General features: G+C 48.0%; 1 protein-coding gene across 4 annotated transcripts in view; it reads right to left on the bottom strand.

Annotated features, from left to right (window-relative positions):
* Positions 1 to 7,233: 7,233 nt before the first annotated feature.
* The window catches only part of PPM1B (protein phosphatase, Mg2+/Mn2+ dependent 1B), a 51,905-nt gene continuing 32,813 nt past the window's right edge, over positions 7,234 to 26,325 (bottom strand). For 2 of the 4 annotated variants that reach the window (XM_044289274.1, XM_044289272.1), the window contains exons 3-6: positions 25,195 to 25,312; positions 23,324 to 23,435; positions 19,801 to 19,858; positions 10,505 to 11,410 (exon numbers count right to left, since the gene is read on the bottom strand). In XM_044289274.1, the coding sequence (XP_044145209.1) occupies positions 11,180 to 11,410; positions 19,801 to 19,858; positions 23,324 to 23,435; positions 25,195 to 25,312 (519 nt within the window). In that variant the 3' untranslated portion in view covers positions 10,505 to 11,179. Of the gene's footprint in view, positions 9,075 to 10,504; positions 11,436 to 19,800; positions 19,859 to 23,323; positions 23,436 to 25,194; positions 25,313 to 26,325 lie in introns of those variants that run through there. The other 2 variants (XM_044289275.1, XM_044289276.1) reach the window with 2 other exon arrangements.

Here is a 26,325-nt window from a genome sequence, read left to right on the forward strand (position 1 = left end):
GCAAATACAAAAGTGCTCCACCTCCTCGGGCTATACCCCCCGACTCCACCAGGAGGAACTCAAGCGTTTCACAAGCAGTAGGAGAAGGAGCAAGAAAAAATTATGGAAACCATCGGACCAAGCCATAAGGTCCAACCATAAACAGAAACTGAACTGAAGTCCCCTCCTGCAACAGGCAGAATGGGTGGGAGCTGTGTCCCCCAATGGAAAAGACGAGAAAAAGATTTTACAGGCGAGTTTCACAAAAAATCTCCTTTTCTTGTACTTTTTTCCATTGGGGGACACAGACCATGGGACGTCCTAAAGCAGTCCATGGGGTGGGAAAAAATATCAGCACCGCCAGGAGGAACGTCTAACGGTCAAACAGGAACCAAAGCCTGCAAGACCCTGCGGCCAAAGACAGCATCAGCCGAAGCCAGTGAATGCAACTGATAACATTTTGTAAAGGTATGTAAGGACGACCAGGTGGCAGCCTTACACAGCTGAGACGCAGAGGCACGATTGCGTCTTGCCCAGGAAGCCCCCACCGCCCTAGTGGAGTGAGCGGTAATCCTAGCCAGGGGAACTCTACCACGAGAGAGATAAGCCGCGGAAATAGCCGAGCGGATCCAGCGTGACCTTGGAGGCAGCCAGGCCCTTGCGAGGCCCCTCGGGAATCACAAAAAGGGAATCTGAACAGCGGACGGAAGCTGTAGCCGCGAGATACACCTTCAGGGCCCGCACGACATCCAGGGAATGCAGAGTGCGTTCCTTGGTGTTAGCCGGAGAAGGGCAAAAGGATGGCAGGACAAGATCCTCATTAAGGTGGAAGGGAGAAACGACCTTGGGCAAAAAGGAGGGGACCGGACGGAGCACAACCTTATCCTGGGGGAAAACCAGAAAAGGCTCCTGACAGGAAAGAGCGGCCAGATCCGACACCCGTCTGATGGAAGTTATGGCCACAAGGAAGACCACTTTCCAGGTGAGAACAGTCAGAGACCTCCCTCAAAGGCTTGAAGGGGGCCAACTGCAGAGCGCGCAGGACCAAATTGAGATCCCAAGGAGGCAAAGGTGGAACATACGGAGGAACCGAATGTGCCACCCCCTAAAGAAAGGTCTTCACAGGACCCATAAGAGCAAGGGACCTCTGAAAAAAAAGACGGCCAGCACCGAAACCTGACCTTTCAGAGAACTAAGCGACAGTCCCTTCTCAAGCGCGGACTGAAGAAAAGACAGCACCATTGGGATAGAAAAGCGAAGGGGAGGAAACCCCGAACTCTCACAAAAGGACAGGAAGGCCTTCCAGGTACGATAGTAAATCCGGGAGGAAGGAGACTTCCTCGCTTTGATCATGGTCCTAAATCACTGAATCCGAGAACCCCCTCTTCTTCAGGATGGCGGTTTCAACAGACACGCCGTTAAACAAAGAGACCGTAAATTCTGGTGGAAGAGCGGGCCCTGAGACAGTAGGTCCTGTCTGTCGGGAAGAGGCCATGGGGCGTCCGCCAGCATCCAAGACAAGTCCGAAAACCACGCGCGGCGAGGCCACTCTGGGGCGATGAGAACGGTCAGGATCCCCTCCGCCTCGATCTTGCGTAGAACCTTTGGTAGGAGAGGAAATGGAAGGAAGACATAGAGGAGGCTGAAGACCTGCCACTGAGACACCAGCGGTCCACTCCGTACGCCTTCGGATCTCGGGCGCGAGCCAGGAACACTGGGAGCTTGTTGTTGAGCCTGGACGCCATCAAGTCCACATCCGGACGGCCCCATCTGTGGCAGATTTCTTCGAACACTTCTGGATGCAGAGACCACTCGCCTGGATCCACCTTGTTGCGGCTTAGAAAGTCTGCTGTCCAGTTGTCCACTCCTGGAATGTAAACTGCTGACAACACCGGAACGTGCGACTCCACCCACCCCAGAATTCTCGTCACCTCCTGCATCACCATCCGGCTGCGGGTCCCGCCCTGATGGTTGATGTAGGCCATGGCCGTGGCATTGTCCGACTAAATCCTCACCGGGAGGCCCGCAAGGAGAGGGGTCCAATGGGAGAGAGAGTGGAAAATCGCCCTCAGTTCCAGAATGTTGATTGGAAGGCGAGACTCTGCCGCCGACCAAATACCTTGAACCGTGCGCGACTGGAGAACACCGCCCCCAACCCAGGAAGCTGGCATCGGTGGTGATGACCGTCCAGGATACAGGATCTCCCCGACTTCAGGTTCAAAGGGGATAGCCACCAACGGAGAGCTGCCCGAACCCGCTGAGACAAGCGGATGCGATGGTCTAGACCCCGAGAGGTTTTGTCCCAGAGGGAAAGGATCTCCTGTTGTAACAAGCGAGTGTGAAACTGAGCATATGGAACGGCCTCGAAAGAGGCCACCATAAGACTCAGGACCCGCATGCATTCCCGTATGGAGAGGAACTGGAAGCGCAGTAGATGCGACACTGCCCCCTGGATCTGGGAGGACTTGGAGGGTGGCAGGAACACTCTGGCAGACAAGGTGTCCAAAATCCTTCCCAGGAAGGGGAGATTCTGGGATGGGAGGAGAGAGGACTTTGGGAAATTGATTATCCAGCCGAACTGTTCCAGAGTCTGATCCGGACGCTGTCCTCGGCCTGCGGAAGCGAGGGGGCTTTTAATCAGGATATCGTCCATATAGGGCAGCAAATGAATGCCCCTGGTACGAAGAAGCGCCATGATCGGTGCCAGGATCTTGGTAAATCTTGGTTAAAAGAGGGCTTCTTGCGGGAGTCCTGTGACCCTCCTGCAGAGGAAGCAGACGATGACTTGTTCGCAGAGAAGCGGCGAAAGGACTGGTACCGAGAACCGGAAGTCCTCGCCCAAAAAGGGGTGCTTAGCCCTAGGCTGGGGAAGGTGAGTGCTCTTGCCCCCAAGAGATGAACTCATCCAGTTGAGCCCCAAAAAGTCTGGCACCCTCAAAAGGGGAAGTACGCAAGGGAACGCTTGGAGGAAGCGTCAGCGTCCCATACCTTCAACCAGACCTCCCTGCGTTGAATGACCGAGAGGGCCAAAATGCGGGCAAAAAAGGAACCGATGTCCATGGAAGCCTCACAGAGGAATTTGGAGGCCTGAGACATCTGGAGAACCAAATCCAGTGTGTCCGCAGATGCACCTTGGTCCGCCAGGTCCTGTGATGGCGCTGCAGCCACATTGAGAGAGCTCTGGCCACCTATGCCGAGGCAAAGGCAGGTCCGCAGGGACATGCCCGCCAGTGAGAACATGGATTTGGCCAGAGAATCTAGGCGCCTGTCCACAGCTTCCTGCAGAGAGGAGCCGTCCAGGACAGGGAGGGCCGTGTTTTTAGCCAACCTGGCTACCAGGGGGTCTACCCTAGGGGGAGAAGACCACTTCTCCACGCTGTCCGCCGGGAAAGGCTACAGTGTATCCATGTGTTTTGTGGCGGAAAACTTCTGATTAGTACGGTTCCATGCCCTGGCTATGACCGCGGAAAATTCCTCATGGACCTAAAAGACAGCAGCCTCCAGTTTTTTGGGAGGAAAAAGGGCCAACTCTCTCCTAGTGGAAGGAGGAGAATCCCCTTGGAGATTAAATGTGTCACGGACAGCCGCTACTCGATCAGCAACCATGGTGGAGAGCTTTGGCGGAAGGTCCCGCTCCGTGACCTCGTCCGAGCCGGACAATTCCCCTTCAGACCTGCGCTCGCTAGGGGGAGGGGAGAGGAGTCTGAGCAAGCTTCTAGCCGAGGGGGAGAAGCGGAGTCATCCGAGGAGGGATGCTGTCGCTCACGCTGCCTCTTAGTAGTCAGGCGTCCTCTGCGGGAACCACTGTGAGGGGACGGAGTGATTGGCGCCGCAGGATTGGAAACGGACATACGTTCCATAAAAGACATGGCTGCTTTGGTGCACAGGGCCAAATCAGCTGCCGCGCTGAACATGGCAGATACCCAAGCGGGGGCCACAGGCTCCCCAGTGACCAGGGGGCTGGACTGGGCAAGAGAAGGGGGAGAAAGGTGATTCTGTCCAGGGGCAGGGCAGGGCAGGAGGCACAGGCACCAGTGACCGAAAGTGGGAGCAGACACTCCATACAGGACCCCATTGGGGTCTGAGAAGAGGTCTTACCGGATTTAGGCATGATGGTCTCTTCACAAAAGGTGACTGGAATCAGTACAGAGAAAAAATCCTACCGCTCAGGCAAGAGCACAAGCAACCAATCCAGAGAGGAGCGGCTGTTCAGTGTGAGAAACTTCTCAGCAGCAGCAGGAAGGAGCCGGAGCGCCAATTAGGCTCTGCCCCCCCCCCCCCCCCCCCAATCGCATCATAGGAGCGCGAAAAGAGTGCACGCTCCGCTCTGTTTAAAAAAAGGGAAATAAAATGGCCCCCGGCATCGCTAAGCATGGAAAAAAATAAAGGCGTCCCCAGCAAAGGGGGTGACAAGCCCAGAGAAGCAGAGACCGGAGGGGGAAGTGCGCTGCTTGTGAGATAAAGCGGCACCGCTCAGAGACATGATATGCCGCCAGAGAAGGAGCAGGAGCGTCCAGAGACGCCTGCCCAGTTAAGTGCCTCCATGACCCTTGCGCCCCAGACAGAACAACAATGCCACCTAGATCCCCATTCACCCAGGAGGCCCATAGGTCTCAGAGCAGAGAGGTAGGGATACAGAGGTGCAGCTTCATACTTATCTGCTCCTGCAGATCTTCTCCCTCGACTCCAGGACCAGCAGGGATGCACCTCTTCAGACATCTGACTCCTTGCTCAGGAGAGCAGTGCTCTGGTGGAGGGTGGCAGCAGGTGACCCAGGAGCTGGTGGGATGCCGGAGCAGACAGGTCGAGCCTGGATCCATTTGCCTTCTTGGGGGGATAATGGAGGCAAGCCTGGTAACATCTAACAGACGGCGGCGGGCACTCCATGGGGGACCAGGAAGGCGCAATGCCGACCTACGTCCTCAGCTGGAAGAAAAATAACAAAAGGGAGACGAATGAAAAAGTGTCAACCTCCTTCACCAGACACTAAGCAAAGACCGAGTTCCTCCTGGTGGAGGAGGAGCTCTTTTGTATTTGCATAGTGTCCCTCCTAATACCTCTAAGCTATACCCATTGTCTGTGTCCCCCAATAGAAAAAAGTACGAGAAATGCATTTTAACCCCTTAGCAATATAACCAATTTTGGCTTTATGGACTACTAACCTAGTCTTCCCCTGTGTTCCTACATTATTAACCTACGGTTATTTTTTTTCTTGACTGTAGCTGCATGAGACCTTAAAGGAAAGTATATAACAATTTTTAAAGCACAAGGTGGAATGGGCCAAATTTTAAAGGGAACCTGTCATCAACTTTAGGCTGACCTCACTCTGGGCAGCATAAAATAGTGACAGAAATGCTGATTTCAGTGGTGTGTCACTCATGAGCTAAAAGTTGTTGCCGAGAACCAGCATCATAATCATTGCAGCCCAGGCCTTGAAAAGAGTCAAATCTACCGAAGAGTCATGGTTATACATAATCTCCTGCTCTCTCGCCCATCTGCTGATTGGCAGTTCTCGCCTAGAGAGAAAGGGAGAAAACTCAGGAGACTGTCAGTCATCAGCAGGTGGGCAGGGAGAGCAGGAATTTATGAATAACCAGGACTTCTCAGGTGGCCGGACTCTTTTCCAGGCCCAGTCTGAAATGATTGTGATGTTGGTTCTCGGCAACCACTTAGTTTTAACCTCTAAATGACAGACCGCTGAAATCATCTTACCTGTCTCAACTTTATTCTGCCATTAGTATGACAGGTTCCCTCTAAATTAACTGACAACGCCCTCTGTTAACTGCCTTGGGGCAGGGGATAAAAACTAAATAAATTTAAACTGTTTGATATAAATAACTTTATTCAAAGAGGAGTTTGATCACAAACATCTAATATCTTGTTACACTACCTGCACAATAAAAACACTAAACTTTGTTAGTGTGTTTTTAGTGACCAATAATCAACATCTGTACCCAGACAGACAACTCCTTTAGGTTTATAGTGCCGCTGACTTTTCTGAAAAACCCTCCCCACCCATGTGACAGAAAGCAAGTATGCTTATGAGGGGGGCAGATAATATGAAGGGTTAATCTCACCTGTTTCTCTGGGATGATCTAAAACCATAACCGGACAAAAGAGGAAGGTCTTTGAGCCGCCTCCAGATGCCCCCTGCCTATTCATAGAAGCTGCAGGCACAGTAATAGTCCGCTCTCACTTCAACCAGCTCCAATTAGGTTAGATCACGAGTAGACCCTCACGGCTCATGCTGCATTTTAACCTAATAAATGGGCCTTCAAAAGAGCCCCCCCCCCCTTTTGAAATTACACAGCTAGAGCTGGACATGTGAAAGCAGTATTATCCTGTTCTGCTTCAATAAGAGTACATTCACAGTTGCCAAAGCATGTATCTTGTAGAGGAAGTTAATACAAGGAACTTGCTAATGTGTTGTCATTATCCATATTGTTTCCGTTGCTGGCTGGATTCATTTTTTTCCATCACATTATACACTGCTCATTTCTAGAGGTTATGAATACCCTGCAATCCATCAGTGGTGGCCATGCTTGCACACTATAGGAAAAAACACCAGCTTATGTGCACTCCCACAGTCCCAGCCACCAGAGAGACTAGTGCTCCTATAATGTGCAAGCACAACCACCACAGCTGGATTGCAGGGTGGTCGTAACCACAGAAACAGGCATTGTATAATGTGATGGGAAAAATGAATCAAGCAAGGAAAGGAGGCAATATGGATAATCAGAATACATTAGTAAATGCCATTTGCTGAAGTGACAACCCCTTTAAATGACAACTTTCAGAAACACAAATACCTGCAGCAGTTTGGCCAACAGCCGACATTTATGCTGGAACAGAGCATGCCGGTTTTGAACCGCAGCCATGAATGTACCTTTACTCAGGCTGATTAGTCCATGAGTTAAAAGGGATTTTGCCTTCTATGGGGGCATATCGCTAGGACATGCCCCCATTGTCTCATAGGTGCGTCTGCCCCATAGAAAACAATGGGAGCAGGGGCCGTGGGTGCGCTCCCATTCACTTCTATGGGAGCAGCACTTAGTGGTGGATGGACCCTGGGAAAGCCAGGGTCCTCCAGCCAGAGCTCACCTAGCTCCGTTCTAGTTGTAGGCTATCAGACAATGGGGCATATCCTAGTAATATGCCCCATATTGTATGCGATGGGAATACACCTTTAATGAACTTGGAAATAACCCATTTATGGAAGTACTGTGTAAAAAAAAAAAAAAAAAAAACAGACCATGCCATTTTACCAATCTTTTATTGAAGGTAACAAGTTGGTTATGTTCACTGTATTGTATGAAACATCACAACATGGTACTGGGAAGTTATAGTATTGGACCAGCGTGAACACTTTAATCAAGGATTTCTGCAATCTTTTCCCCCCAAAGAAAACTGGTGGGAAGTGAAAGAACAGGAAAACCAAACAGAAAAAAAACACCAAAAAGCCCAGCCAATGGACAAGTAGTGGAACTCTGCATTATCATGGAGAACACTTAACTTACAGACCTAAAATCGAGTGAATAAATAAAATATGGTAGCAGTAATCCTAAGACAATAAAACACAGGAATAGACAGGAAATTAAAGTAGTAATTGGCATAGCAGATCTATGTGTACCAGTATGTGAATATATTTCCAAATTTCAGCAAGATAACAGTTACAGGAAAATAACGAACTTCATTTCACAAGAAAAAAGAAAACTCAGCTCAAAACGACACAAAAATGTCCAAACATTCTTGAAGAAAAATAAAATAAAAATCACAAGGCATCTACAGCATGTAAATCAATTTATACATTCCTTGTTTCTTCTCCAATAGCTTTTATTAATTTTTAATTTTTTTAGATAAATACTTTCTTACTCCACGTTCAGCATTAAACAGAATTTCTGACATGCACAACTTAAAGGAATAAAAAATAAAAATAACAGATAAATCAAGGTTATTGCAAAAATAGAATTAGACAATCTTCAAGTACCTCACAACATCCACTCTTGTACCATGCCCATTGCTTAGAAAATGAAAAAAAAAAAAAAAAAAAGTGTCACGGAATCCATGAAAATATCTCTGTATTATTTGCTAAGATTTAAAATAGATTATTTTATAGTATATATTTATATATAGTCCTTTCAAATTGGTAAGTTGAGCTCCGAAAAAAAGAAAAAAAAAAAAGTTATACCCACAATACACAGTGCTACCATTTTACGCTGAAATCAGAAATAAAAAATAAACACTTAAACAAAAAAAACAAAATCACAATTTACATTATATATAAAAAAAAAAAAAAGAGGCTAGGGTTTTTAGCTTAAAAAAAAAAAAAAAAAAAGCCTGCACCAATAATAGAGAGGGGAAAGAATACCCTGGAAGTGTGGAGAGGCTATCCTTGGATGGGTTTGAGAGCTTGCGGCTGTGACAGTACAAAAAGTGAGGACTTGTGCTCCCGCAGCCTAAAGTAAGTCAACAGAATGTGTCTGGGAAAACCTGTTGTAAATGGTAATTTTTTTGGGGGGGAAACTATGTTGGCGGTCTTACACCCCCCTTTAAAAGGAAAAAAACAAACAAAAAAAACAAAACATACAAGTAATGTCTCATACAATGAAGTGTTTTACATGCGTGTGGTGTTTAGTTTGGAAGTGCCGCACCTTTTTAAAGTAAAACAGCATGCACCTCGAAACATCTAATAAACTGCACAAGGCATCATATTTCTTCCTATGCTCTTTTAGCACCAAAGGTGCCCGGCCAGAAAACACACTGCAGGGCCCTCCAGTTGTAAGTGTTAAAGAGTAATGTGGCTGAGACGTGACCAGAAATCCTGAGGCTGGCGAAAGAAAAAAAGAAAAATACTGCTAAAGTGTGACAATGTTATAAAACAAACCGATAAATGGTGCAAAATACTAATCATTTCTCATTTTGCCCATTAGTTTATTTTATTTTATTTTTTTATTATTATTACATAGCTGACGCTCCACCAGAATCTCTTCGTTGGATTAAAGAGAACAGTGATTTTAAGTTTTTCCCCCTTTATTCCAGACCAAAAACATATGAGTTCTGAAAGGCTACCATGGGTCTTCTAGATCGCCAGCACCCTACAGAAAAGAAAAAACACAAAAAAGCATGACTCATTTTGCTGTGGTTTTTAATGAACCTAGATGTTGTCTGACAGCATTTTTTCATACAGTAAACTCATAACCTACTTAACCGAAAGGATTGAAGTGGATTTCCAACAGAAGGCGATGGCATATTAGGGCTCTGTCACACAAGTGTGCCCCTTGCGGGAATCACTCTCTGTGTAAAAGATTGTGCGGTCTGGACTACAGAAGCGCTCGGCATAAAACTTCGGATTAATACTGTATGGTGATCTGTCTCCATACAGTATTAGAATCTATGGGCTCTGATGAGCCGAAGTCAGTTATTTGTGAAGTCGTGCAAGGCTTTTTTTTAGAATAACTTCAGTAATTGATTTTTAAAGTGGAAATTAACTTTAAAACTTGGAACCGAACTCTGCTTCAGGTTCAGACTGGCACCTTGGAACCAATGCAGAGTTAGTCTCCAAGTTTTTCCACTTTAAAAATCAACTACCGAAGTTATTCAATGAAGTCACGTACAGTATTAAAAGACCAGACAATCTCTAATGTGGAGCGAGATTGCCGCAAGGAACACGCTCATGTGAATGAACCCTTAACTAGGAGATGCCAACGCTTCCTAAATGGTGACAGCTGCCAGGACCTCCATCGATTCTCAGAACAAAGTGGCTACAGGGCTAGTAATAGAAGCAGTCTGGTCAATTATTTAAAAAAATTGCTCAGATCAATGTCTAAAGAAAGACAAAAGTAATGTTCAAACGCGATCCCTTGCCACTCCCATTCCTACGCCTGCCTACTTCCTGAAACCGTCAGACATGCAGGGAATGTCACCTCAGCTTCTTTAGTGTTTCAACACAATGACATTTCCAGCCATCGGCCATGCAAAGAACTCTAGCACAACCCCATTCAATTAAATGGAACGGGGATGCAGTTCCCTGAACAGCATGTGGCCTGGCATAGTCTCCCTTTATTCTTGGATTTGGTGGGGGTCCCAGAAGCGATAGGTCATAATGAATACCCCTATAAATGTCTGGTTGTTTTATCACCTGGCTAAGGTGACATTAAGGTCTTATGCACACGACTATCCACACCGTGGTCTGCAAGCCATGGACTTGCAAAATTCGGATGCCTTCTCAATCCAATCACTTGAAGTGACTATTCTTGCCTGCAATACGGACACAATAGGACCTTTTATAAATTGCTTACCGGACATATGAGCGACATCTGTGCGCGGTCCAATTTTTTAAACTTTTATTTTTTATATTGCAAACCAAAAGAAACAAATGGGAACCTGTGCTATCTGCAAAAAAATGCAGAGTGGACACAGACGCAAGATACGGTCGTGTGCACGAGGCCCAATACCTACGCAGTAATGGGTTGTTCGACAGATTACTTCAATTAGAAGCGTGGATGAAAATAAAGAAACAGTGTCCGACTTTAAACCACTGGAGCATTTATTTTATTGAATGCAGTAAGCATAACACAGAGCCATCTACAAGTGATAAAAAGTACAGTCAAGGGTAAACCAGAATACAAATCCCATAGATAAGAAAAGTGACTTAATAAAGGCCCCCGCAAATGTCTCTACCTAACTAGGAAGGATGGACGCCATTACTAACAGTGTAATAAATCATCAGCACATCATCCCAAATACAGATTTAGACGCATCAGATACAAAGCCAGCACCGTTTACCATTACTCCCCACTTGAACAATGGCAGAGTAGCAGCATCTAAAAGGATGGGCAAACGTAAAGGGAATAATATATATAAAAAAAAAAAAAAGCAAGCAACTAGGGAAACTCACATACGGGTCTGCATAAAACCAACAAATTTAGACACATGGGAAGGTTTTCAGCGGAGCTGGTGGATGGCGACTATAGGAGAGGGTAACTTCCACCTGATGCACACCAGACCTCACATCTGTAATGCTACTACTGAAGTCAGCCACTGAAAGCTTATTAAGACGGCCAAAAGGAAGTGGAAAACTAAGCCAGGGATGCGGCCTGTGGGGAAGGTACGCTTATTAAAACGCCCCGTTGTATTGACCTGTACATAACCTCACAGATTTACTTTGTGAGAAGGGGAAAGGATTCATGCAATGATCTCTTTACTCCACTTCAGTGTGGCTTCCAGTTACTGTGTCGCTGGCCGCACCGTCGGGAGCAGGAGCTTCTGTAGATCCAGCAGATGACTCTTCACCCTGCATTTTAACTAGCCTGTAACTACTCAGCATTTCCTCCAGGAGTTGACGGTAATTTCCCCTATGATTAATTCTCAGCTCCCTGAGAGCTTCCACCAACTTCCCATGCGCTGCATTTTCCTCTGTTCCAGTGGGGTCCTTATTTTAGATTCAAGACCCCAGTCAGTACGTAAAAAAAACAAAAACAAAAAAAAGTAATTCTACAACATTCCATTCACATAAAAGACCTAATCATGGGTTATTATTCCATCAGGAACAAGGTTACTAATTGGCACACCCTATAAAATACAACAGAGCACCAGCTGCTGACTCCAGATAAGTATTCAGTATATCCATATTCACCCCATTCCCCTGCTATGTGCCCACCACCAGCCGTGGCATGCATAGAGAGGACTTCTAGACTACTCTCCATTATGTGCACATGCACAGGAGTCCTCTCAGTGCATTCCATGGCCATGGGGCTATATGTAGACATACAAATGACTGATCTGCAGTCAGCAGTAGGTGTTCAATACCATATGTTACAGTACACATTAGGACTTAATGGAGGTGACAGATTCCCATTAAAAGGGTTGTCCAGCCTTATGGGCATTGAAATTTTCCCCAGCGGCGTGTTGTACCATCTGTAAAAAACGAGATTTTGTATAACTTACCAGTAAAATCTCTTTCTCGCTCTTTCCTTGGGGGACACAGAAGACCTTGGGTATAGCTCATCTCCATAGGAGGCGTGACACTAAGTGAAAACTGTTAAGCCCCTCCTCCACAGCTATACCCTCAGCCTGGAGAGAGAGACTGCCAGTTGCGTGTCCAAGCAGTGAGAAAAGGCAAAGTCCAACAAGGAACCAACAAGCCAACTACCCAACGGGTAACAAAAACTCGGAAAACGCACAGAGAAAAAACAATTAATGGGTGGGTGCTGTGTCCCCCAAGGAAAGAGCGAGAAAGAGATTTTACTGGTAAGTTATACAAAAATCTCGTTTTCTCGCCCAGTTTCCTTGGGGGACACAGAAGACCTTGGGACGTTCAAAAGCAGTCCAAAAGGGGGAGGGACCACAGCACCAAGGTGAAGCACCCGAAAGGCATCAATGAACCGCCGCCTGTAAACTCAGGCGGGGTAAGGCAGCATCTGCCAAAGTCAGAGTATGCACCCTGTAGAACTCAGTAAGGCGTGCAAGGCAGACCTGTGGCCGCCGTGCCCAAAAGCACGGCCGAAGCCCAATGCCTCCGGCCCAGGAGGCACCGACCGCTCTGGTGAAAGGAACGGTGACACCAAAGACAGAATCCTGCCCTAGGTGCGGTAACCTCAGCAATAGCCAATCTGATCAAGCGGAGGAAAACCACCCTGGAGTCTGTCAACCCTATGCACAGACCTCCTGGAACCCCAAGAGGCCGAACGACTGCAAGAGTCGGAGATCTCCAAGTAAAAAACAGCCAGGCCCAAACAACGTCCAAATAGGTGAGGCGTTGAAGCGAAAGGCAACACTACCTTCAGAAGGAAGGAAGGAAGAAACGAGATGCAGAACAGCCCTGTCCTGGAAAAGACAGAAAGCTCGTAACAAAAAAAGGGGGCCATGCCGGCACCCGTCAGAGACACGACTGATACGGAACACAACCGTACAGGACAGAAGGCAAGATTGGAGCGCCGAGAGCTCAGGATATAGTCCCCAGGGCGGTACCGAAGGACAGTACAGAGGAACCAAAGAGCCACTCCGAGGAAGAAGGTCTTGGCAGGCCCAGAGGGCCGGGAACGCTGGAAGAGGAAGAACAGCGCCGACACTTGACACCTCAACTAAAAGACAGAACCATGGGGAAAGAACTTCAGAGTGGGGAATGTACAGCTTCCCACAGAACCCCAGACAAAAAAACCCTAAGTCTTACGACAGATCCTGGACGAGACACAGCCAGGAGTGGACAGCAGTGAACCCGCTGGAGTCGCCTGGCGAGCAGGCGAAAACCCAATGAGAACAGGCGCAGACCAGTAACACGGGCAGAAGGGTCGACAAAACTAGCCCGTCGGCCCTCGAACAACGTTGACCCGCATCCACCCGAATGGGGGAGCAGAAGGACAGATGGAAAGAACCCAAAGGATCCGCCAGATGCCAGGAGAAGGCAGGCTAAAGTCCATGCTGATGTAACCACGTTGTACAGCCCCTGTGTGGGATCAAAGGACAATCTGAACCGAAAAGGTAGTCCCCCCAAGTTATCGAGAAGGTAAGTCTACATCAGGACCATCGTCTTAGAAAGGGCCACGCAATCTGCACCCAGCGGGAGGACAGAACGCGGTAGACTCGGTAAACAAGCACACAGCTAATACAGCCAGCGTGAACAAGGGAGACAGTACGAGGCCAAAAGGAACACCAGAACCATCCACAGGAACAACCATGCTCACCCCAGAGGGGAGGACAGTGAAAACACAGCCTCCGAAGTCTGGCGGGAAGCCACATCGGAGTGATCTGTATAGAGCGGGAGCCAAACAAAACCGGCAAAAAGAGGCAGTCGAGACAGAGGCCGACATAACACCCTCCAACCGAAAGGAGGAGGAGTGGGCAACAGGGAAGCCATAGGACAGCTCAAAGGCAGAACCCGCTACACTGTGAGACGCCCGGTCCACCGCCTCGCAGAAGGCGAATACCTTGAAGAACCCAAGGCGGAGGTCCTCCGGACCTGGGTAATCCAGCACCCAAGAGAAGTTGGGTGACCGTCCCGAGAAGAGCAGCCCGAACCCGGTAGCAGATCAGACAGAAGCGTAGAGGCGCCAAGAGGAAGGACTCATACCACACTGCATCCGAAGAGGAGGAAATTGCGGCAGGCAAGGGAACCGCAGTCCTGCCAGCGCCAATGAAGAATTCGAGAGGCGCCGCAGACAACAGCACTCTCGACCATGTGACCACTTGCGCAGGGAAGCAATGCTGCAGAAGGACGCAAAGGGCATGCATCTAGGACCCACGAACACTCCCTGGAATGAAAGGCCAACTAAATGAATGAGCACCACCCAGCTCGGTGCAGCAGAGAGAAATAGAGCCTGTCCGGTCAGGAGGACAGAATGAACTCCCTAGGGACGAGTGCAAGGCTGGCGGCAAGCATCGTCTCCCAAGAAACAAAGGTATGCCGCAGGAAGCAGGTGAGGCATACGAACGAGCAGCCCCGCAAGCAGCGAGAAGGCCAACCCACCTAGAAAAAAGGGGGGCTCGTCCCAGAGCGCCACAGCATGTACGGAATCGCAAAGTGCAACCTGAAAGGGAGTTATGCACAAAACCAGTATAGCATGCGATGGAACGCAATCAGTCCACCCCGAAAGGGGGGAAATTGTACCTGGCCAACTGCAGTTGGCAAGAGTGCAAAGACCCGTCCCAAAAGGGAGTGATGCCTAAGGCCGAACCTACTTCAGAGAAGCAGGACATACCCTATAAACCAGCAGGAACGCAGGAGGTCCACCTAGTGAAAGGGGAACATGCACAGGGGCATCCTAGCATTAAAGGAGTGTGCAATAATACACCCAACACTGAACTCAGCGAGAGAGTAACTACTCTGCCAATGAATGGGGACATGTACAAGTCCAGCCCAGCCATATAAGGACAGCCGTGAATCCCATGAGCGTGCCAAATTCTGCTCTGAAGTGAGAGGTGGTCACGCACAAGGCCAGCACCGTATCCAATGGAAGTGCAAGCGTTCCACCCATGTTAGAGGGCCATTCTCATGGCCAGCAATGTATCCGGTGAGAGTGTAGCACACCGCCCAGAAAAAAGGGGGTAAAGCACATGGCCAGCATCTCTTCCAGGGAGAGTGCGAGCACACCGCCATGCATGGGAGTCATACACATGGCCAGCAACGTACTGGCGAGAGACAAACACAGTCACTAAGAACGCGTGCATGTCGCCTGAGGAAGGAAGGCATGCCCCTGGCTGGCAGCGAATCCAGCAAGAGTGCGTACACCGCCTACGGAAGAGGGGTCATGCCTATGGCCGACAGCGGATCCAGCGAGAGAGCAAGCACCCTGCCATGTATGGGGTACATGCACGTGGCCAGCAACGTACCTGCGAGGAAACACCCAAAGACAGAGGGATGTATGTATGCTGCCTGAGGGAAGGAGGCATACCCAAGGCCGGCAGGGAATCCAATGAGAGTGCAGCATACCGCCTAAGAAATGGCCGGCAGCGCAACCAGTGAGAGTGCAGCACAATAACATAGTACATAAGTACATCATAGCACATCAGCGAGAGTGCAGCATAATAACATAGTACATAAGTACATCATAGCACATCAGCGAGAGTGCAGCATTCCGCCTATGGAAGGGGGTCGTGCACATAGCCAGTACCGTATCCGGTGAAAGTGCAGTATCCCGCCTAAAAAAGGGGGGCATGCACAGGATCGGCAACAGATCCCGTGAGAGTGCTGCGTTCCGCCCAGGAAGGGGGTCACGCACATGGCCGGCAGCGAATCCAGTGAGTGCAGCGTTCCGCCCACGGAAGGGGGTCACGCACATGGCCGGCAGCAAATCCAGAGTGCAGCGTTCCGCTTATGGAAGGGGGTCGTGCACAAGGCCAGCACCGTCTCCGGTGAAGGTGCAGCATTCCGCCTAAGAAGGGGGTCATGCACATGGCCAGCCAGGGAGAGTGCAGTAGCCCGCCTAGGAGGGGGGGGGGGGGGATGCACATGGCAGGCACCATAACTGGAGAGATGATGAATGCTGCCTACAGAGGGCCGAATGCACTTGGCCAGCGCCGTATCCTGGAAGAGGCAAGAAAACCGCCTAAAAGGGGAAATGCCCTAGCAGCGACGCAGGCTGGGAGCGCAACACCATGCCGCCTGTGGAAAGAGGTCATGCAGACATGCAGCATTACTGATGAGGCTGCAGCGTCAAGCGCAGCCCAATAGAAAACATGATCTATTATTTATTTTTTTTATTTTTTTTATTATTATTTAAACTCAGCCTCTGAGGCTAAAGGGGAGCCACCATATAGGGGCCCTGAGAGACAGAGAAAAAAAAGGGGGGCCAACTATACAGACCCATTTTTTTTTTTTTGGGAGCCGGCCTGCACCCAAAGGGTTAACAGGGATCCGGCCTGGAGGGCGGCGTGCGATCCCCTGGGGGCGGAGGAACCTCCAGGCGGGAAAATTCGCGCCTGGAGAAGTTCCCGCCCCCTCCACCAGAGGCCAGAATATTGCGGCCTAGTAGGCCGCGAGCTAAATTGCGGCGCCCGGCCCGTCATACCGCCGGGACCTGCGGCAGAACGGCGCTTCAAACCGGCCGCGGGAGCCCACCCCGCGGGCCGGTCGGGATTGCGGCCCAGCAGGCCGAAGCCTGGGACCAAAGTAGCGGAGCCCCGCCGACCGCCACCTGCTGGGGCATAGCCCAATGCCGGCCGCGGGAGCCCACCCCGCCGGCCAGAAGAGACAGGGGCCCGGAATGGCGGTTTGCCGGCGCGGGAGCCCACCCGGCCGGCCGGAAGAGACAGGGACCGGAATGGTGGTTCGCTGGCAGCGGGAGCCCACCCCGCCGGCCGGAAGTAAGGGGGCCTGGAATGGCGGACCGCCGCGGAGCCTAAAATCTTTTGCGGCGCCCGGCCGCACCGGATATATTAGTGCTGACCGGACCGGTGCCCGTGATGGGTCAGGGGCAGCAAGGCGCGGGCCCTCTGGCCCTGAAGCAGTGGCCGGTAAGAGGGAGGGGGACCCTGAGACCGGGTCTGTGAGGGTGGGAAGCCTGCCTAACCCCTACGTCAGGGGCAGCTAGGTGCGAACCTCTGCAGCTCCCCAGGCATTCTTCTTGCAGGAAGAAGGGTGCCAATGTCCTATGGGAGCAGAATGTCGCCCTGTGGCAGCCAGGGCCAGCCTAGGGCTAGCAGGGACAAAAGGGTCCAGAGGCCCTGTCAGTATGGGGGTCAGGCACGCAGGAGACCGGGGTGGGGTGAGGGTGAGGGTGAGGGGGGGGGGGGGGACGTAGGGCTGGAGAAGCCAATCTCTCACCATAGCCGTCTTCACCCTCGGTCCGTTCCAGCAGGGTCGCCCCTTCAGCTACTGGCACCGTAGTGGCAGGACGCTGGAAGAGGGACTTGGCGTGCGGGCGACCCTTGTGCTGGCGGGATGTAGGGGAGCTGGGCTGCCCTGATCCACCTTGCCTTCTGTGGGGGAGGCAGCAGTGCGGATGACCGGCACTGGCGCAGCTCGACCCCGGGAGAAACAGAGAGGTCTAGTGCGTCTCTGTTGTCCCTGATGTTCTGGAACAAAAAGAAAAGAAAAAAGTAAAAATCAAAAATTAAAACAAGGAGAATCAGCCCTGCAGAGCAGGGAGTGTCTTGCCTCCTTGGACACTAAGCAAAAACTGGCAGTCTCTCTCTCCAGGCTGAGGGTATAGCTGTGGAGGAGGGGCTTAACAGTTTTCACTTAGTATCACGCCTCCTATGGAGATGAGCTATACCCAAGGTCTTCTGTGTCCCCCAAGGAAACTGGGCGAGAAAAATAAATAAAAATCCTATGCGCTTGTTTCTGTTCTGCGATGCTCCATCCAGACGGGGTAATGTGCATGACTGCAGCCAATGAATCACCTCAGGAGTGAAATGTCCTCAAGCAGCACATGGGTCTCGTGTCTCTGGGGCACATGTCACTAGCTCACAGAGGTGGACTAGCCAAAGACCCTAAAGAGAAATTTCCTGGTGGGCCGATGACTGGGGGCTGTGTAAGCCCTTCTCATGGCTGCCGGCTGAGTACATATTAATTAATGATGGGAGCATCAAGTACTTATGCCTCTAGCCGGCAGCCACAGATACCCTTCTGAACTTAAAGGGGTTATCCGAGTTATTTTTTTGTTCTATGTTCCTAACTGGGCAAATATAACAGCTTTTCAATTCACTCACTTTATCTCCGGTGCCTGGTTTCTCAGATTTCACTGAGGGTCACATGACCTGTGATGACCGCTTCTCTCTCTGCTCTGATAAAGGTAGTTTACAAGCCTGTAAACGAGACGTCACTGTGCAGGCCACGCCCCCCGCTCCCCCTTCACTGCCGCCTACTCTCTGCTGGGATTCTTAACCCCTTCAGCTGCACAGCTCTGCAGGCAGTGAGGAGACAATGCTGGGCACTGGAGCTGACATACTAGAGAGAACAAGGTAGGGGGAAGATCCTGTGTGTATTAACAGTGTCATTATACAGCTGGGACTTGTAGTCCTACACATACAACATGCTGCAGAGTCTCCCAGCAGCTCTTGTATTCACTCCCTTAGCAGAGCAGGGGGAGGGGCAGAGATTGTTTTTATTGCATGTATACAAAGGGCCAGAAAAGAACCAGGGAAATGAGGAAATATATATATTTTTTTGCATAAAACTTGCTTAGCTTAGCTATATATCAGATTTTCAGTGCTATATTATTTTTTTTCAGAACTCTGACAACCCCTTTAACTGTATTGCTGTCCTCATTACAGTGATACAGTTGAAAACTGTGGCTGGGGCAGTATTTTGTGCTGCATTGTGGTATTTGGTTCTGCTGGGGCAGTATTTTGTGCTGCACTATGGTATTGTTGGCTCTGCCTCCTTCAGTTGTCCCTGCCTACTTGTGCTGTCCCTCCTATCTGGGTCCAACTAAAATAGGGCCAGATTAACTTTAATTTTATTTCCAGGGCCACTTTCAGTTCCCAGTCCACCCTTGCTAGCTGAGGTCAGTCATTGGCTGCAGCAGCGCCTGTAACCATGTCTGGAAATTTATAGGCCAGGGACCAGACAATCCCAGTCAGGCTGCCAGTAAAGAATCGGATGAGTGATTTTTTTCATCAGGTACAACATGCTTTGGAGGCTAGTTAAAATGCACCTAGCGATGGACATTAAGGAACTACAAAAAACAGCAAGTCTCTAATACAAATTATGTCAGGCTAACATATGCTATGGTAGACTGCATATCAACTAAAAGGGGTACTCCAGTTATAACAGGTTATACCCTATCCACAGGATTGGGTATAACTATTAAAATGGTGCAGATTTGACCACTGGAAACCCTACCACCAATCACTAGAAAGGGGTACCCTGAAATGAATGAAACAGATTGTTAAGCATTTGCCATGCCACTCCATTCATTCTGTATGGGACAGACAGAAATAGAGTTCAGCATTTGGCAGTCCCACAGAGACTGAATACAGCGGCGTGGTCTATGCTTAACCAGCCACTCCATTCATTTCAGGGCACAAGGCCTCTGTGTCTCAGCCATCGACACTCCGTATGAAATGGATACGGCAAAACTTGTTATAACTGGAATACTCCTTTAAAGGATCTCCTTTGATAAGTGTTAACTTCGCACTGGTGGCACCTCGCTAGGATGTTGCATCCAGTCAGAAGCGGCTGTGACCATCAGCACGATGCTGCATCCTGTCAGGATCGCTAATAGGCCTATTACAGTCAGCATAGGCCTGAGAACATTGGGCCTGTTTTTTCTTGCTGGTGATAATCATTCTATTGTTGCTGTAGGGTGTACTGGAGATTGCAACATCAACCAACATACTTGTGCTTATGCAAATCAGAGCAAGAGGATTTGTAAAACTTACCCCATCATTCTCTCTATGTGGATTCAACCTATTATAGACATCTTCAATAACACTGTGTCTAAAAAATAAAATAAAAAGACAGACGTGACCAAGAGAAAAAAGTGTGCAAATAGAGACAAAATGGCAGAAGTGAGTGTAGGAGTCTTGCAGTCATAAGGAACAAGAGCATCCTCAATGTCTAGGTTCTCATCAAATACTACAGGTTCAACTATGTGCACCTTCTTTAAAAACCACCTCCCGACCGCCTAACACGCCGATGCGTCCGGGAGGTGGTTGATTTACTCCTCCTGGACGCATCGGCGCGTCATCTCGCGATACCCGAGATTTCCTGTGAACGCGCGCACGTGCTCACAGGAACAGAAGGTAAGCGAGTGGATCTCCAGCCTGCCAGCGGGGATTGCTCGCCTGCCAGCGGGGATTTTTTAACCCCTAACAGGTATATTAGACGCTGTTTTGATAACAGCGTCTAATATACCTGCTACCTGCTCCTCTGGTGGTCCCTTTTGTTAGGATCGACCACCAGAGGACACAGGTAGGTCAGTAAAGTCGCACCAAACACCACACTACACCCCCCCCCCCCCCCCCCCCCCCCCCCCCCCCGGTCACTTATAAACCCCTGATCACCCCCCCCCTGTCATTGATCACCCCCCCTGTCAGGCTCCGTTCAGACATACATACGGACGTCTGAATGGAGCCTTACAGGCGGGTGATCACCCATATAGATTCCCTGATCACCCCCTGTCATTGATCACCCCCCTGTAAGGCTCCATTCAGACGTCCGCATGTGTTTTGCGGATCCGATCCATGTATCCATGGATCCGTAAAAATCATACGGACGTCTGAATGGAGCCTTACCAGGGGGGTGATCAATGACAGGGGGGTGATCAGGGAGTCTATATGTGTGATCACCCCCCTGTCATTGATCACCCCCCTGTCATTGATCACCCCCTGTCATTGATCACCCCCCTGTCATTGATCACCCCCCTGTCAAGGCTCAATTCAGACGTCCGTATGATTTTTACGGATCCATGGATCGGATCCGCAAAACACATGCGGACGTCTGAATGGAGCCTTACAAGGGGGTGATCAATGATGGAGGTGATCAGGGAGTCTATATGGGTGATCACCCCCCTGTCAGGCTCCATTCAGACTTTTTTTGGCCCAAGTTGCGGAAATATATATTTTTTTTGTTTGTTTTTTCTTACTAAGTCTCATATTCCACTAACTTGTGTCAAAAAATAAAATCTCACATGAACTCACCATACCCCTCACGGAATCCAAATGCGTAAACATTTTTAGACATTTATATTCCAGACTTCTTCTCACGCTTTAGGGCTCCTAAAAAGCCAGGGCAGTATAAATACCCCACATGTGACCCCATTTCGGAAAGAAGACACCCCAAGGTATTCCGTGAGGGGCATATTGAGTCCATGAAAGATTGAAAGTTTTGTCCTAAGTTAGCGGAAAGTGAGACTTTGTAAAAAAAAATAAAAAATAAAAAATCAATTTCCGCTAACTTATGCAAAAAAAATAAAAATTCTATGAACTCGCCAGGCCCCTCATTGAATACCTTGGGGTGTCTTCTTTCCAAAGTGGGGTTACATGTGGGGTATTTATACTGCCCTGGCTTTTTAGGGGCCCGAAAGTGTGAGAAGCCTGGGATCCAAATGTCTAAAAATGCCCTCCTAAAAGGAATTTGGGCACCTTTGCGCATCTAGGCTGCAAAAAAAGTGTCACACATCTGGTATCGCCGTACTCAGGAGAAGTTGGGGAATGTGTTTTGGGGTGTCATTTTACATATACCCATGCTGAGTGAGAAAAATATCTTGGTCAAATGCCAACTGAGAAAAGTTGTCTTTTGCCAAGATATTTCTCTCACCCAGCATGGGTATATGTAAAATGACACCCCAAAACACATTCCCCAACTTCTCCTGAGTACAGCGATACCAGATGTGTGACACTTTTTTGCAGCCAAGGTGGGCAAAGGGGCACATATTCCAAAGTGCACCTTTCGGATTTCGCAGGCCATTTTTTACACATTTTGATTGCAAAGTACTTCTCACACATTTGGGCCCCTAAATTGCCAGGGCAGTATAACTACCCCACAAGTGACCCCATTTTGGAAAGAAGACACCCCAAGGTATTCTGTGAGGGGCATGGCGAGTTCCTAGAATTTTTAATTTTTTGCCGCAAGTTAGTGGAATATGAGACTTTGTAAGAAAAAAATAAAATAAAAATCATCATTTTCCGCTAACTTGTGACAAAAAATAAAAAGTACTATGAACTCACTATGCCCATCAGCGAATACCTTAGGGTGCCTACTTTCCGAAATGGGGTCATTTGTGGGGGTTTTCTACTGTCTGGGCATTGTAGAACCTCAGGAAACATGACAGGTGCTCAGAAAGTCAGAGCTGCTTCAAAAAGCGGAAATTCACATTTTTGTACCATAGTTTGTAAACGCTATAACTTTTACCCAAACCATTTTTTTTTTGCCCAAACATTTTTTTTTTTTTATCAAAGACATGTAGAACTATAAATTTAGCGAAAAATGTATATATGGATGTCTTTTTTTGCAAAATTTTACAGCTGAAAGTGAAAAATGTCATTTTTTGCAAAAAAATCATTACATTTTGATTAATAACAAAAAAAGTAAAAATGTCAGCAGCAATGAAATACCACCAAATGAAAGCTCTATTAGTGAGAAGAAAAGGAGGTAAAATTCATTTGGGTGGTAAGTTGCATGACCGAGCGATAAACTGTGAAAGTAGTGTAGTGCAGAAGTGTAAAAAGTGCTCTGGTCATGAAGGGGGTTTTAGCTAGCGGGGCTGAAGTGGTTAAAGGGGTTGTCTCACTTCAGCAAGTGGAATTTATGATGTAGAGAAAGTTAATACAGGGCACTTAGTAATGTAACGCGATTGTCCATATTGCTTCCTTCGCTCACTTGATTCATTTTCCCATCACATTACACACTGCTCGTTTCCATGGTCAAGACCACCCTGTAATCCATCAGTGGTGGCCTCGCTTGCACACTATAGGAAAATGCACAAGCCCACCTCCCACAGTCTGGCGCTTTTTCCTGCAGTGTGCAAGAATGGCCACCACTGATGGATTGCAGGGTGTTTATAACCCCTGGATACGAGCAGTGTATAATGTGATGGAAAAATGAATCAGGCCAGCAAAGGAGGCAATATGGACAATCACAATACATTAGTAGTAGCCTTGTATTAACTTTCTCTACATAATAAAATGTTATTTGTGAGTTAAGACAACTTTTTTCTTTGCGGAACCATAGAAGTCAATGTGGATAGGACACAGACCAAAAAAAAAACACAAAAAAAAAAAAACGGTCATGTGTATGAGGTCAGATAACACCATTATGGGTGCATTACCATGCTGCAGTCAAATCAATATTTTGACAACAATGTGTGAATGCACCCTTAAAACAGAACTGGTAAATAAAGCAATGATGCTATACAGGAACAGGTAAAGTCCAGCTAATACAAGACAATCTATATACACTCACTTTCCAGCTAATCCACCTCCAGGTGGTAAATGTGGGACGTTCTCTGCTGATAAAATGCGCATTACATGAGGGAGATCTGGCATTCCTTCCTCCCCAGCAGTTGTCATGATTTCTAGGAGAGGAAAAAATTTCATTTTTGAAACGTTGGTTAAACAATTATAATTATATTCTAAAATCATATTCACACTACTAAGGGCCACACAGTGTACCAAACATGGCATTATGTGAGTAGACATAGCAGCCATCCCATTAGGACAAGCCGTGTCCATGTGCCCCATTAAGTCACATGAACGGAGATCAGCTGCATTAAGTCACATGAACGGAGATCAGAGTGGATCCTGACCTGGAGGACTCATCATAACCATTACATGGCTGTCCCTGTACATGTGCCAGCAGCCGGAGCGGTGAAAGCCAGGGGGTTCAGACTGATGTCAATGACGACAATGTCTGAAGAGTATACAAGCGCATAAATTAATACATAAAATAATGCTGGTTGCATGGCGGTCAGCTGCATGCCATTGGGTTCTGCTTTAGAGAAGGGGTTTTGTTAAAGGAAAGGCTAGGTTGGTAAGCTGTTGCACTTTGAGGCACAGGGTTGGGGAACAGTTGAAAGAAACTTGAATATTTCTATAATTTCCATATACCTCATATCCACAGAATGGGGATAACTATTACATTGGTTGTGGTCCTACTGCTATATCCTCGTAGGACCTCCTGAAAATAAAAGAAACGGCAGGTCAAGCATGCGCACTAATGCTCCATTCATCTGCATCAGACTACTGGAGATGGTGGAGTACAACGCTCAGATATTTCCGGCAAGCTCCACAGACACGAAAAGTGTCACAGTGCATGTTTGACCTGCCATGCCCTGGGGGGGAGGGGGGGGGCGCTGGGCACAGGGCCCCCATTCTCAGGGGATCACTGAGGGGCCCAAAGGTAGAATCCCCACCAATTTAATATTTGTCTCCTATCCTGTGGACAAGGGATAACGTCACATGACCAGAATACCCCTTTAACATCTTGTGCTCAGCGCAGAGCCAGCTGCTCTTTACTACGGACTGCTCAGTGTTGCTTCCACATTGGTTAACGATGGCACTGGTTTATAGAAGTAACTTTTTGGAAAGAATATGTAACATGGCATTCAATGGAGGACAGAATTATTTTTGTGCTACATTCGGTACCTCTATAAAACTGAAGGTATAGTATGGCCCCTCCATAACTGCTTACGAGTAGTGTATAAATCTGCAAAACTATGAATATACTTTACTTTTAACGTAAGGATATAAATAAAGTACGAGAAAAGTGGAAGCCAGTCACCCCAGTGTATACATACTTCAGCTCAATACCACTATCTGGACGTTCAGCAGCAGAAAGTACTAAAGGTGATGGAATAATGAAGATACACTATTGTACATTAGAGGGTTTCTTTTGACTACAGACATTCACTGTAATTAACACTTTCAAGCTTGAAGACTAATGTTGGCAAACCCATGTGCTAAAAAAAAAAAAAAAAAAAGTTAAGTTATCTGCTAATGCAAGGTTAAACGGGCACAGACTGCTTCAACTGGTTTCTCAAGGTTATGTCCACCAGCTAGGCAGTAATAAGGTGGACGTGCATGATCAGATTACTCTGCTTTGTGTGTGCACCTTGTGCCCTGCTTCTCTCACATGGAGAAGAGGAGACACCTAATGTGGTGTCTGTCTACTGTCCAGCTCTAATCTAATAATAATTAATACGTTTAGAGTGATACAGAGTTTGCAGATGCTGCATATGGCAGGAAGTTGGTGCAGGCTGGTCCTGCTGCTCTCCTCTGACCACCCACCAATCAGGCAGAATAAAAAGGAGCCAAATCAAGGAGGGACGGAGGTACCTTCAATTCTCGATTCTAAATATTTATCCAGCTCAGCGTCTTTCTTGATAGCTTCTTCAGAAACTTTAGGGGAGTTCGGAAAGCAAACAAGTACAATGCTCATGTTATCACGACTTCCCTGTGCAGAAAACAATGAAAAGACAGCTTTAGAAACACCAGAAACATCATTGTAGGCATATTCCTAAATATATCCTTCTATAGATTGTACACAGTCATTGTTATATTCACACCACATCCACGGTGCACATTTGGCAAATAAGCCGGGAACTGCTCCAAAAGTATAGGCCAAATGTGACCTGATGTATGCCACAAGTGATTCTCAAAGAATGTACTGGCGGGGGTCAATCCGCAACATAGGATACCGTAGGTTATATAGTTGGGGCTATATAACTGCTGCAGTGACCCGCCTCACCCAAAGATGGCTGAGAAGTCGCTTCCTGTACGCCGGGAGGGGCCCGGGGAGTCAGAATGAGCAGCGATTTGATTATCACTTTTGTTTCTTGATTTATTTTAAAGGGTAAGAATTGCATAAAGTTACAAGCCTGACAACCTGTTTAAAAGCGATCTCACAAATATTTCACATTTTTCTAACCAGCACCTGGATCTGAAAAGGTTAATAATTGCATGTAAATCAAAGATATAGTATAGCCACTGGGTAAATTAATAAAATGTATGTGTATAGTGCAGTCTCACATGCTCCATCCCATCCTTCAACGGCTGTCAGCTGTAACTCCTACCAGGAGCTGTTAGTTAGGCTTTTGCAGACGAGTGTGTGGATTAGGTCCGGATGCGTTGCCAATGCGTTCAATGAAAAATGCGCGATTTCGCAAACAAAGTAAATTAGTTTTGTCTGCGATTGCGTTCAGTTATCGCATGGGTGCAATGCAATTTAATCTGTGTCATAAAAAACTGAATGTATACAAACATCTTAGCAACCATGCGTGTAAAACACATTGCATCCGCACTTGCTTGCAATTTTCACACAGCTCCATTCACTTCTATGGGGCCAGCAATGCATGAAAAAAAAAAGAAATCGCAGAATATAGAAAATGCTGCGATTTTCACGCAACACACAAGTGATGCGTGAACACCTACGCACATGTACACAGCCCCATTAAAATTAATGGGTAC

The sequence above is a fragment of the Bufo gargarizans genome, chromosome 4 (assembly GCF_014858855.1).
Source record: "Bufo gargarizans isolate SCDJY-AF-19 chromosome 4, ASM1485885v1, whole genome shotgun sequence".
Taxonomy (NCBI): Eukaryota; Metazoa; Chordata; class Amphibia; order Anura; family Bufonidae; genus Bufo; species Bufo gargarizans.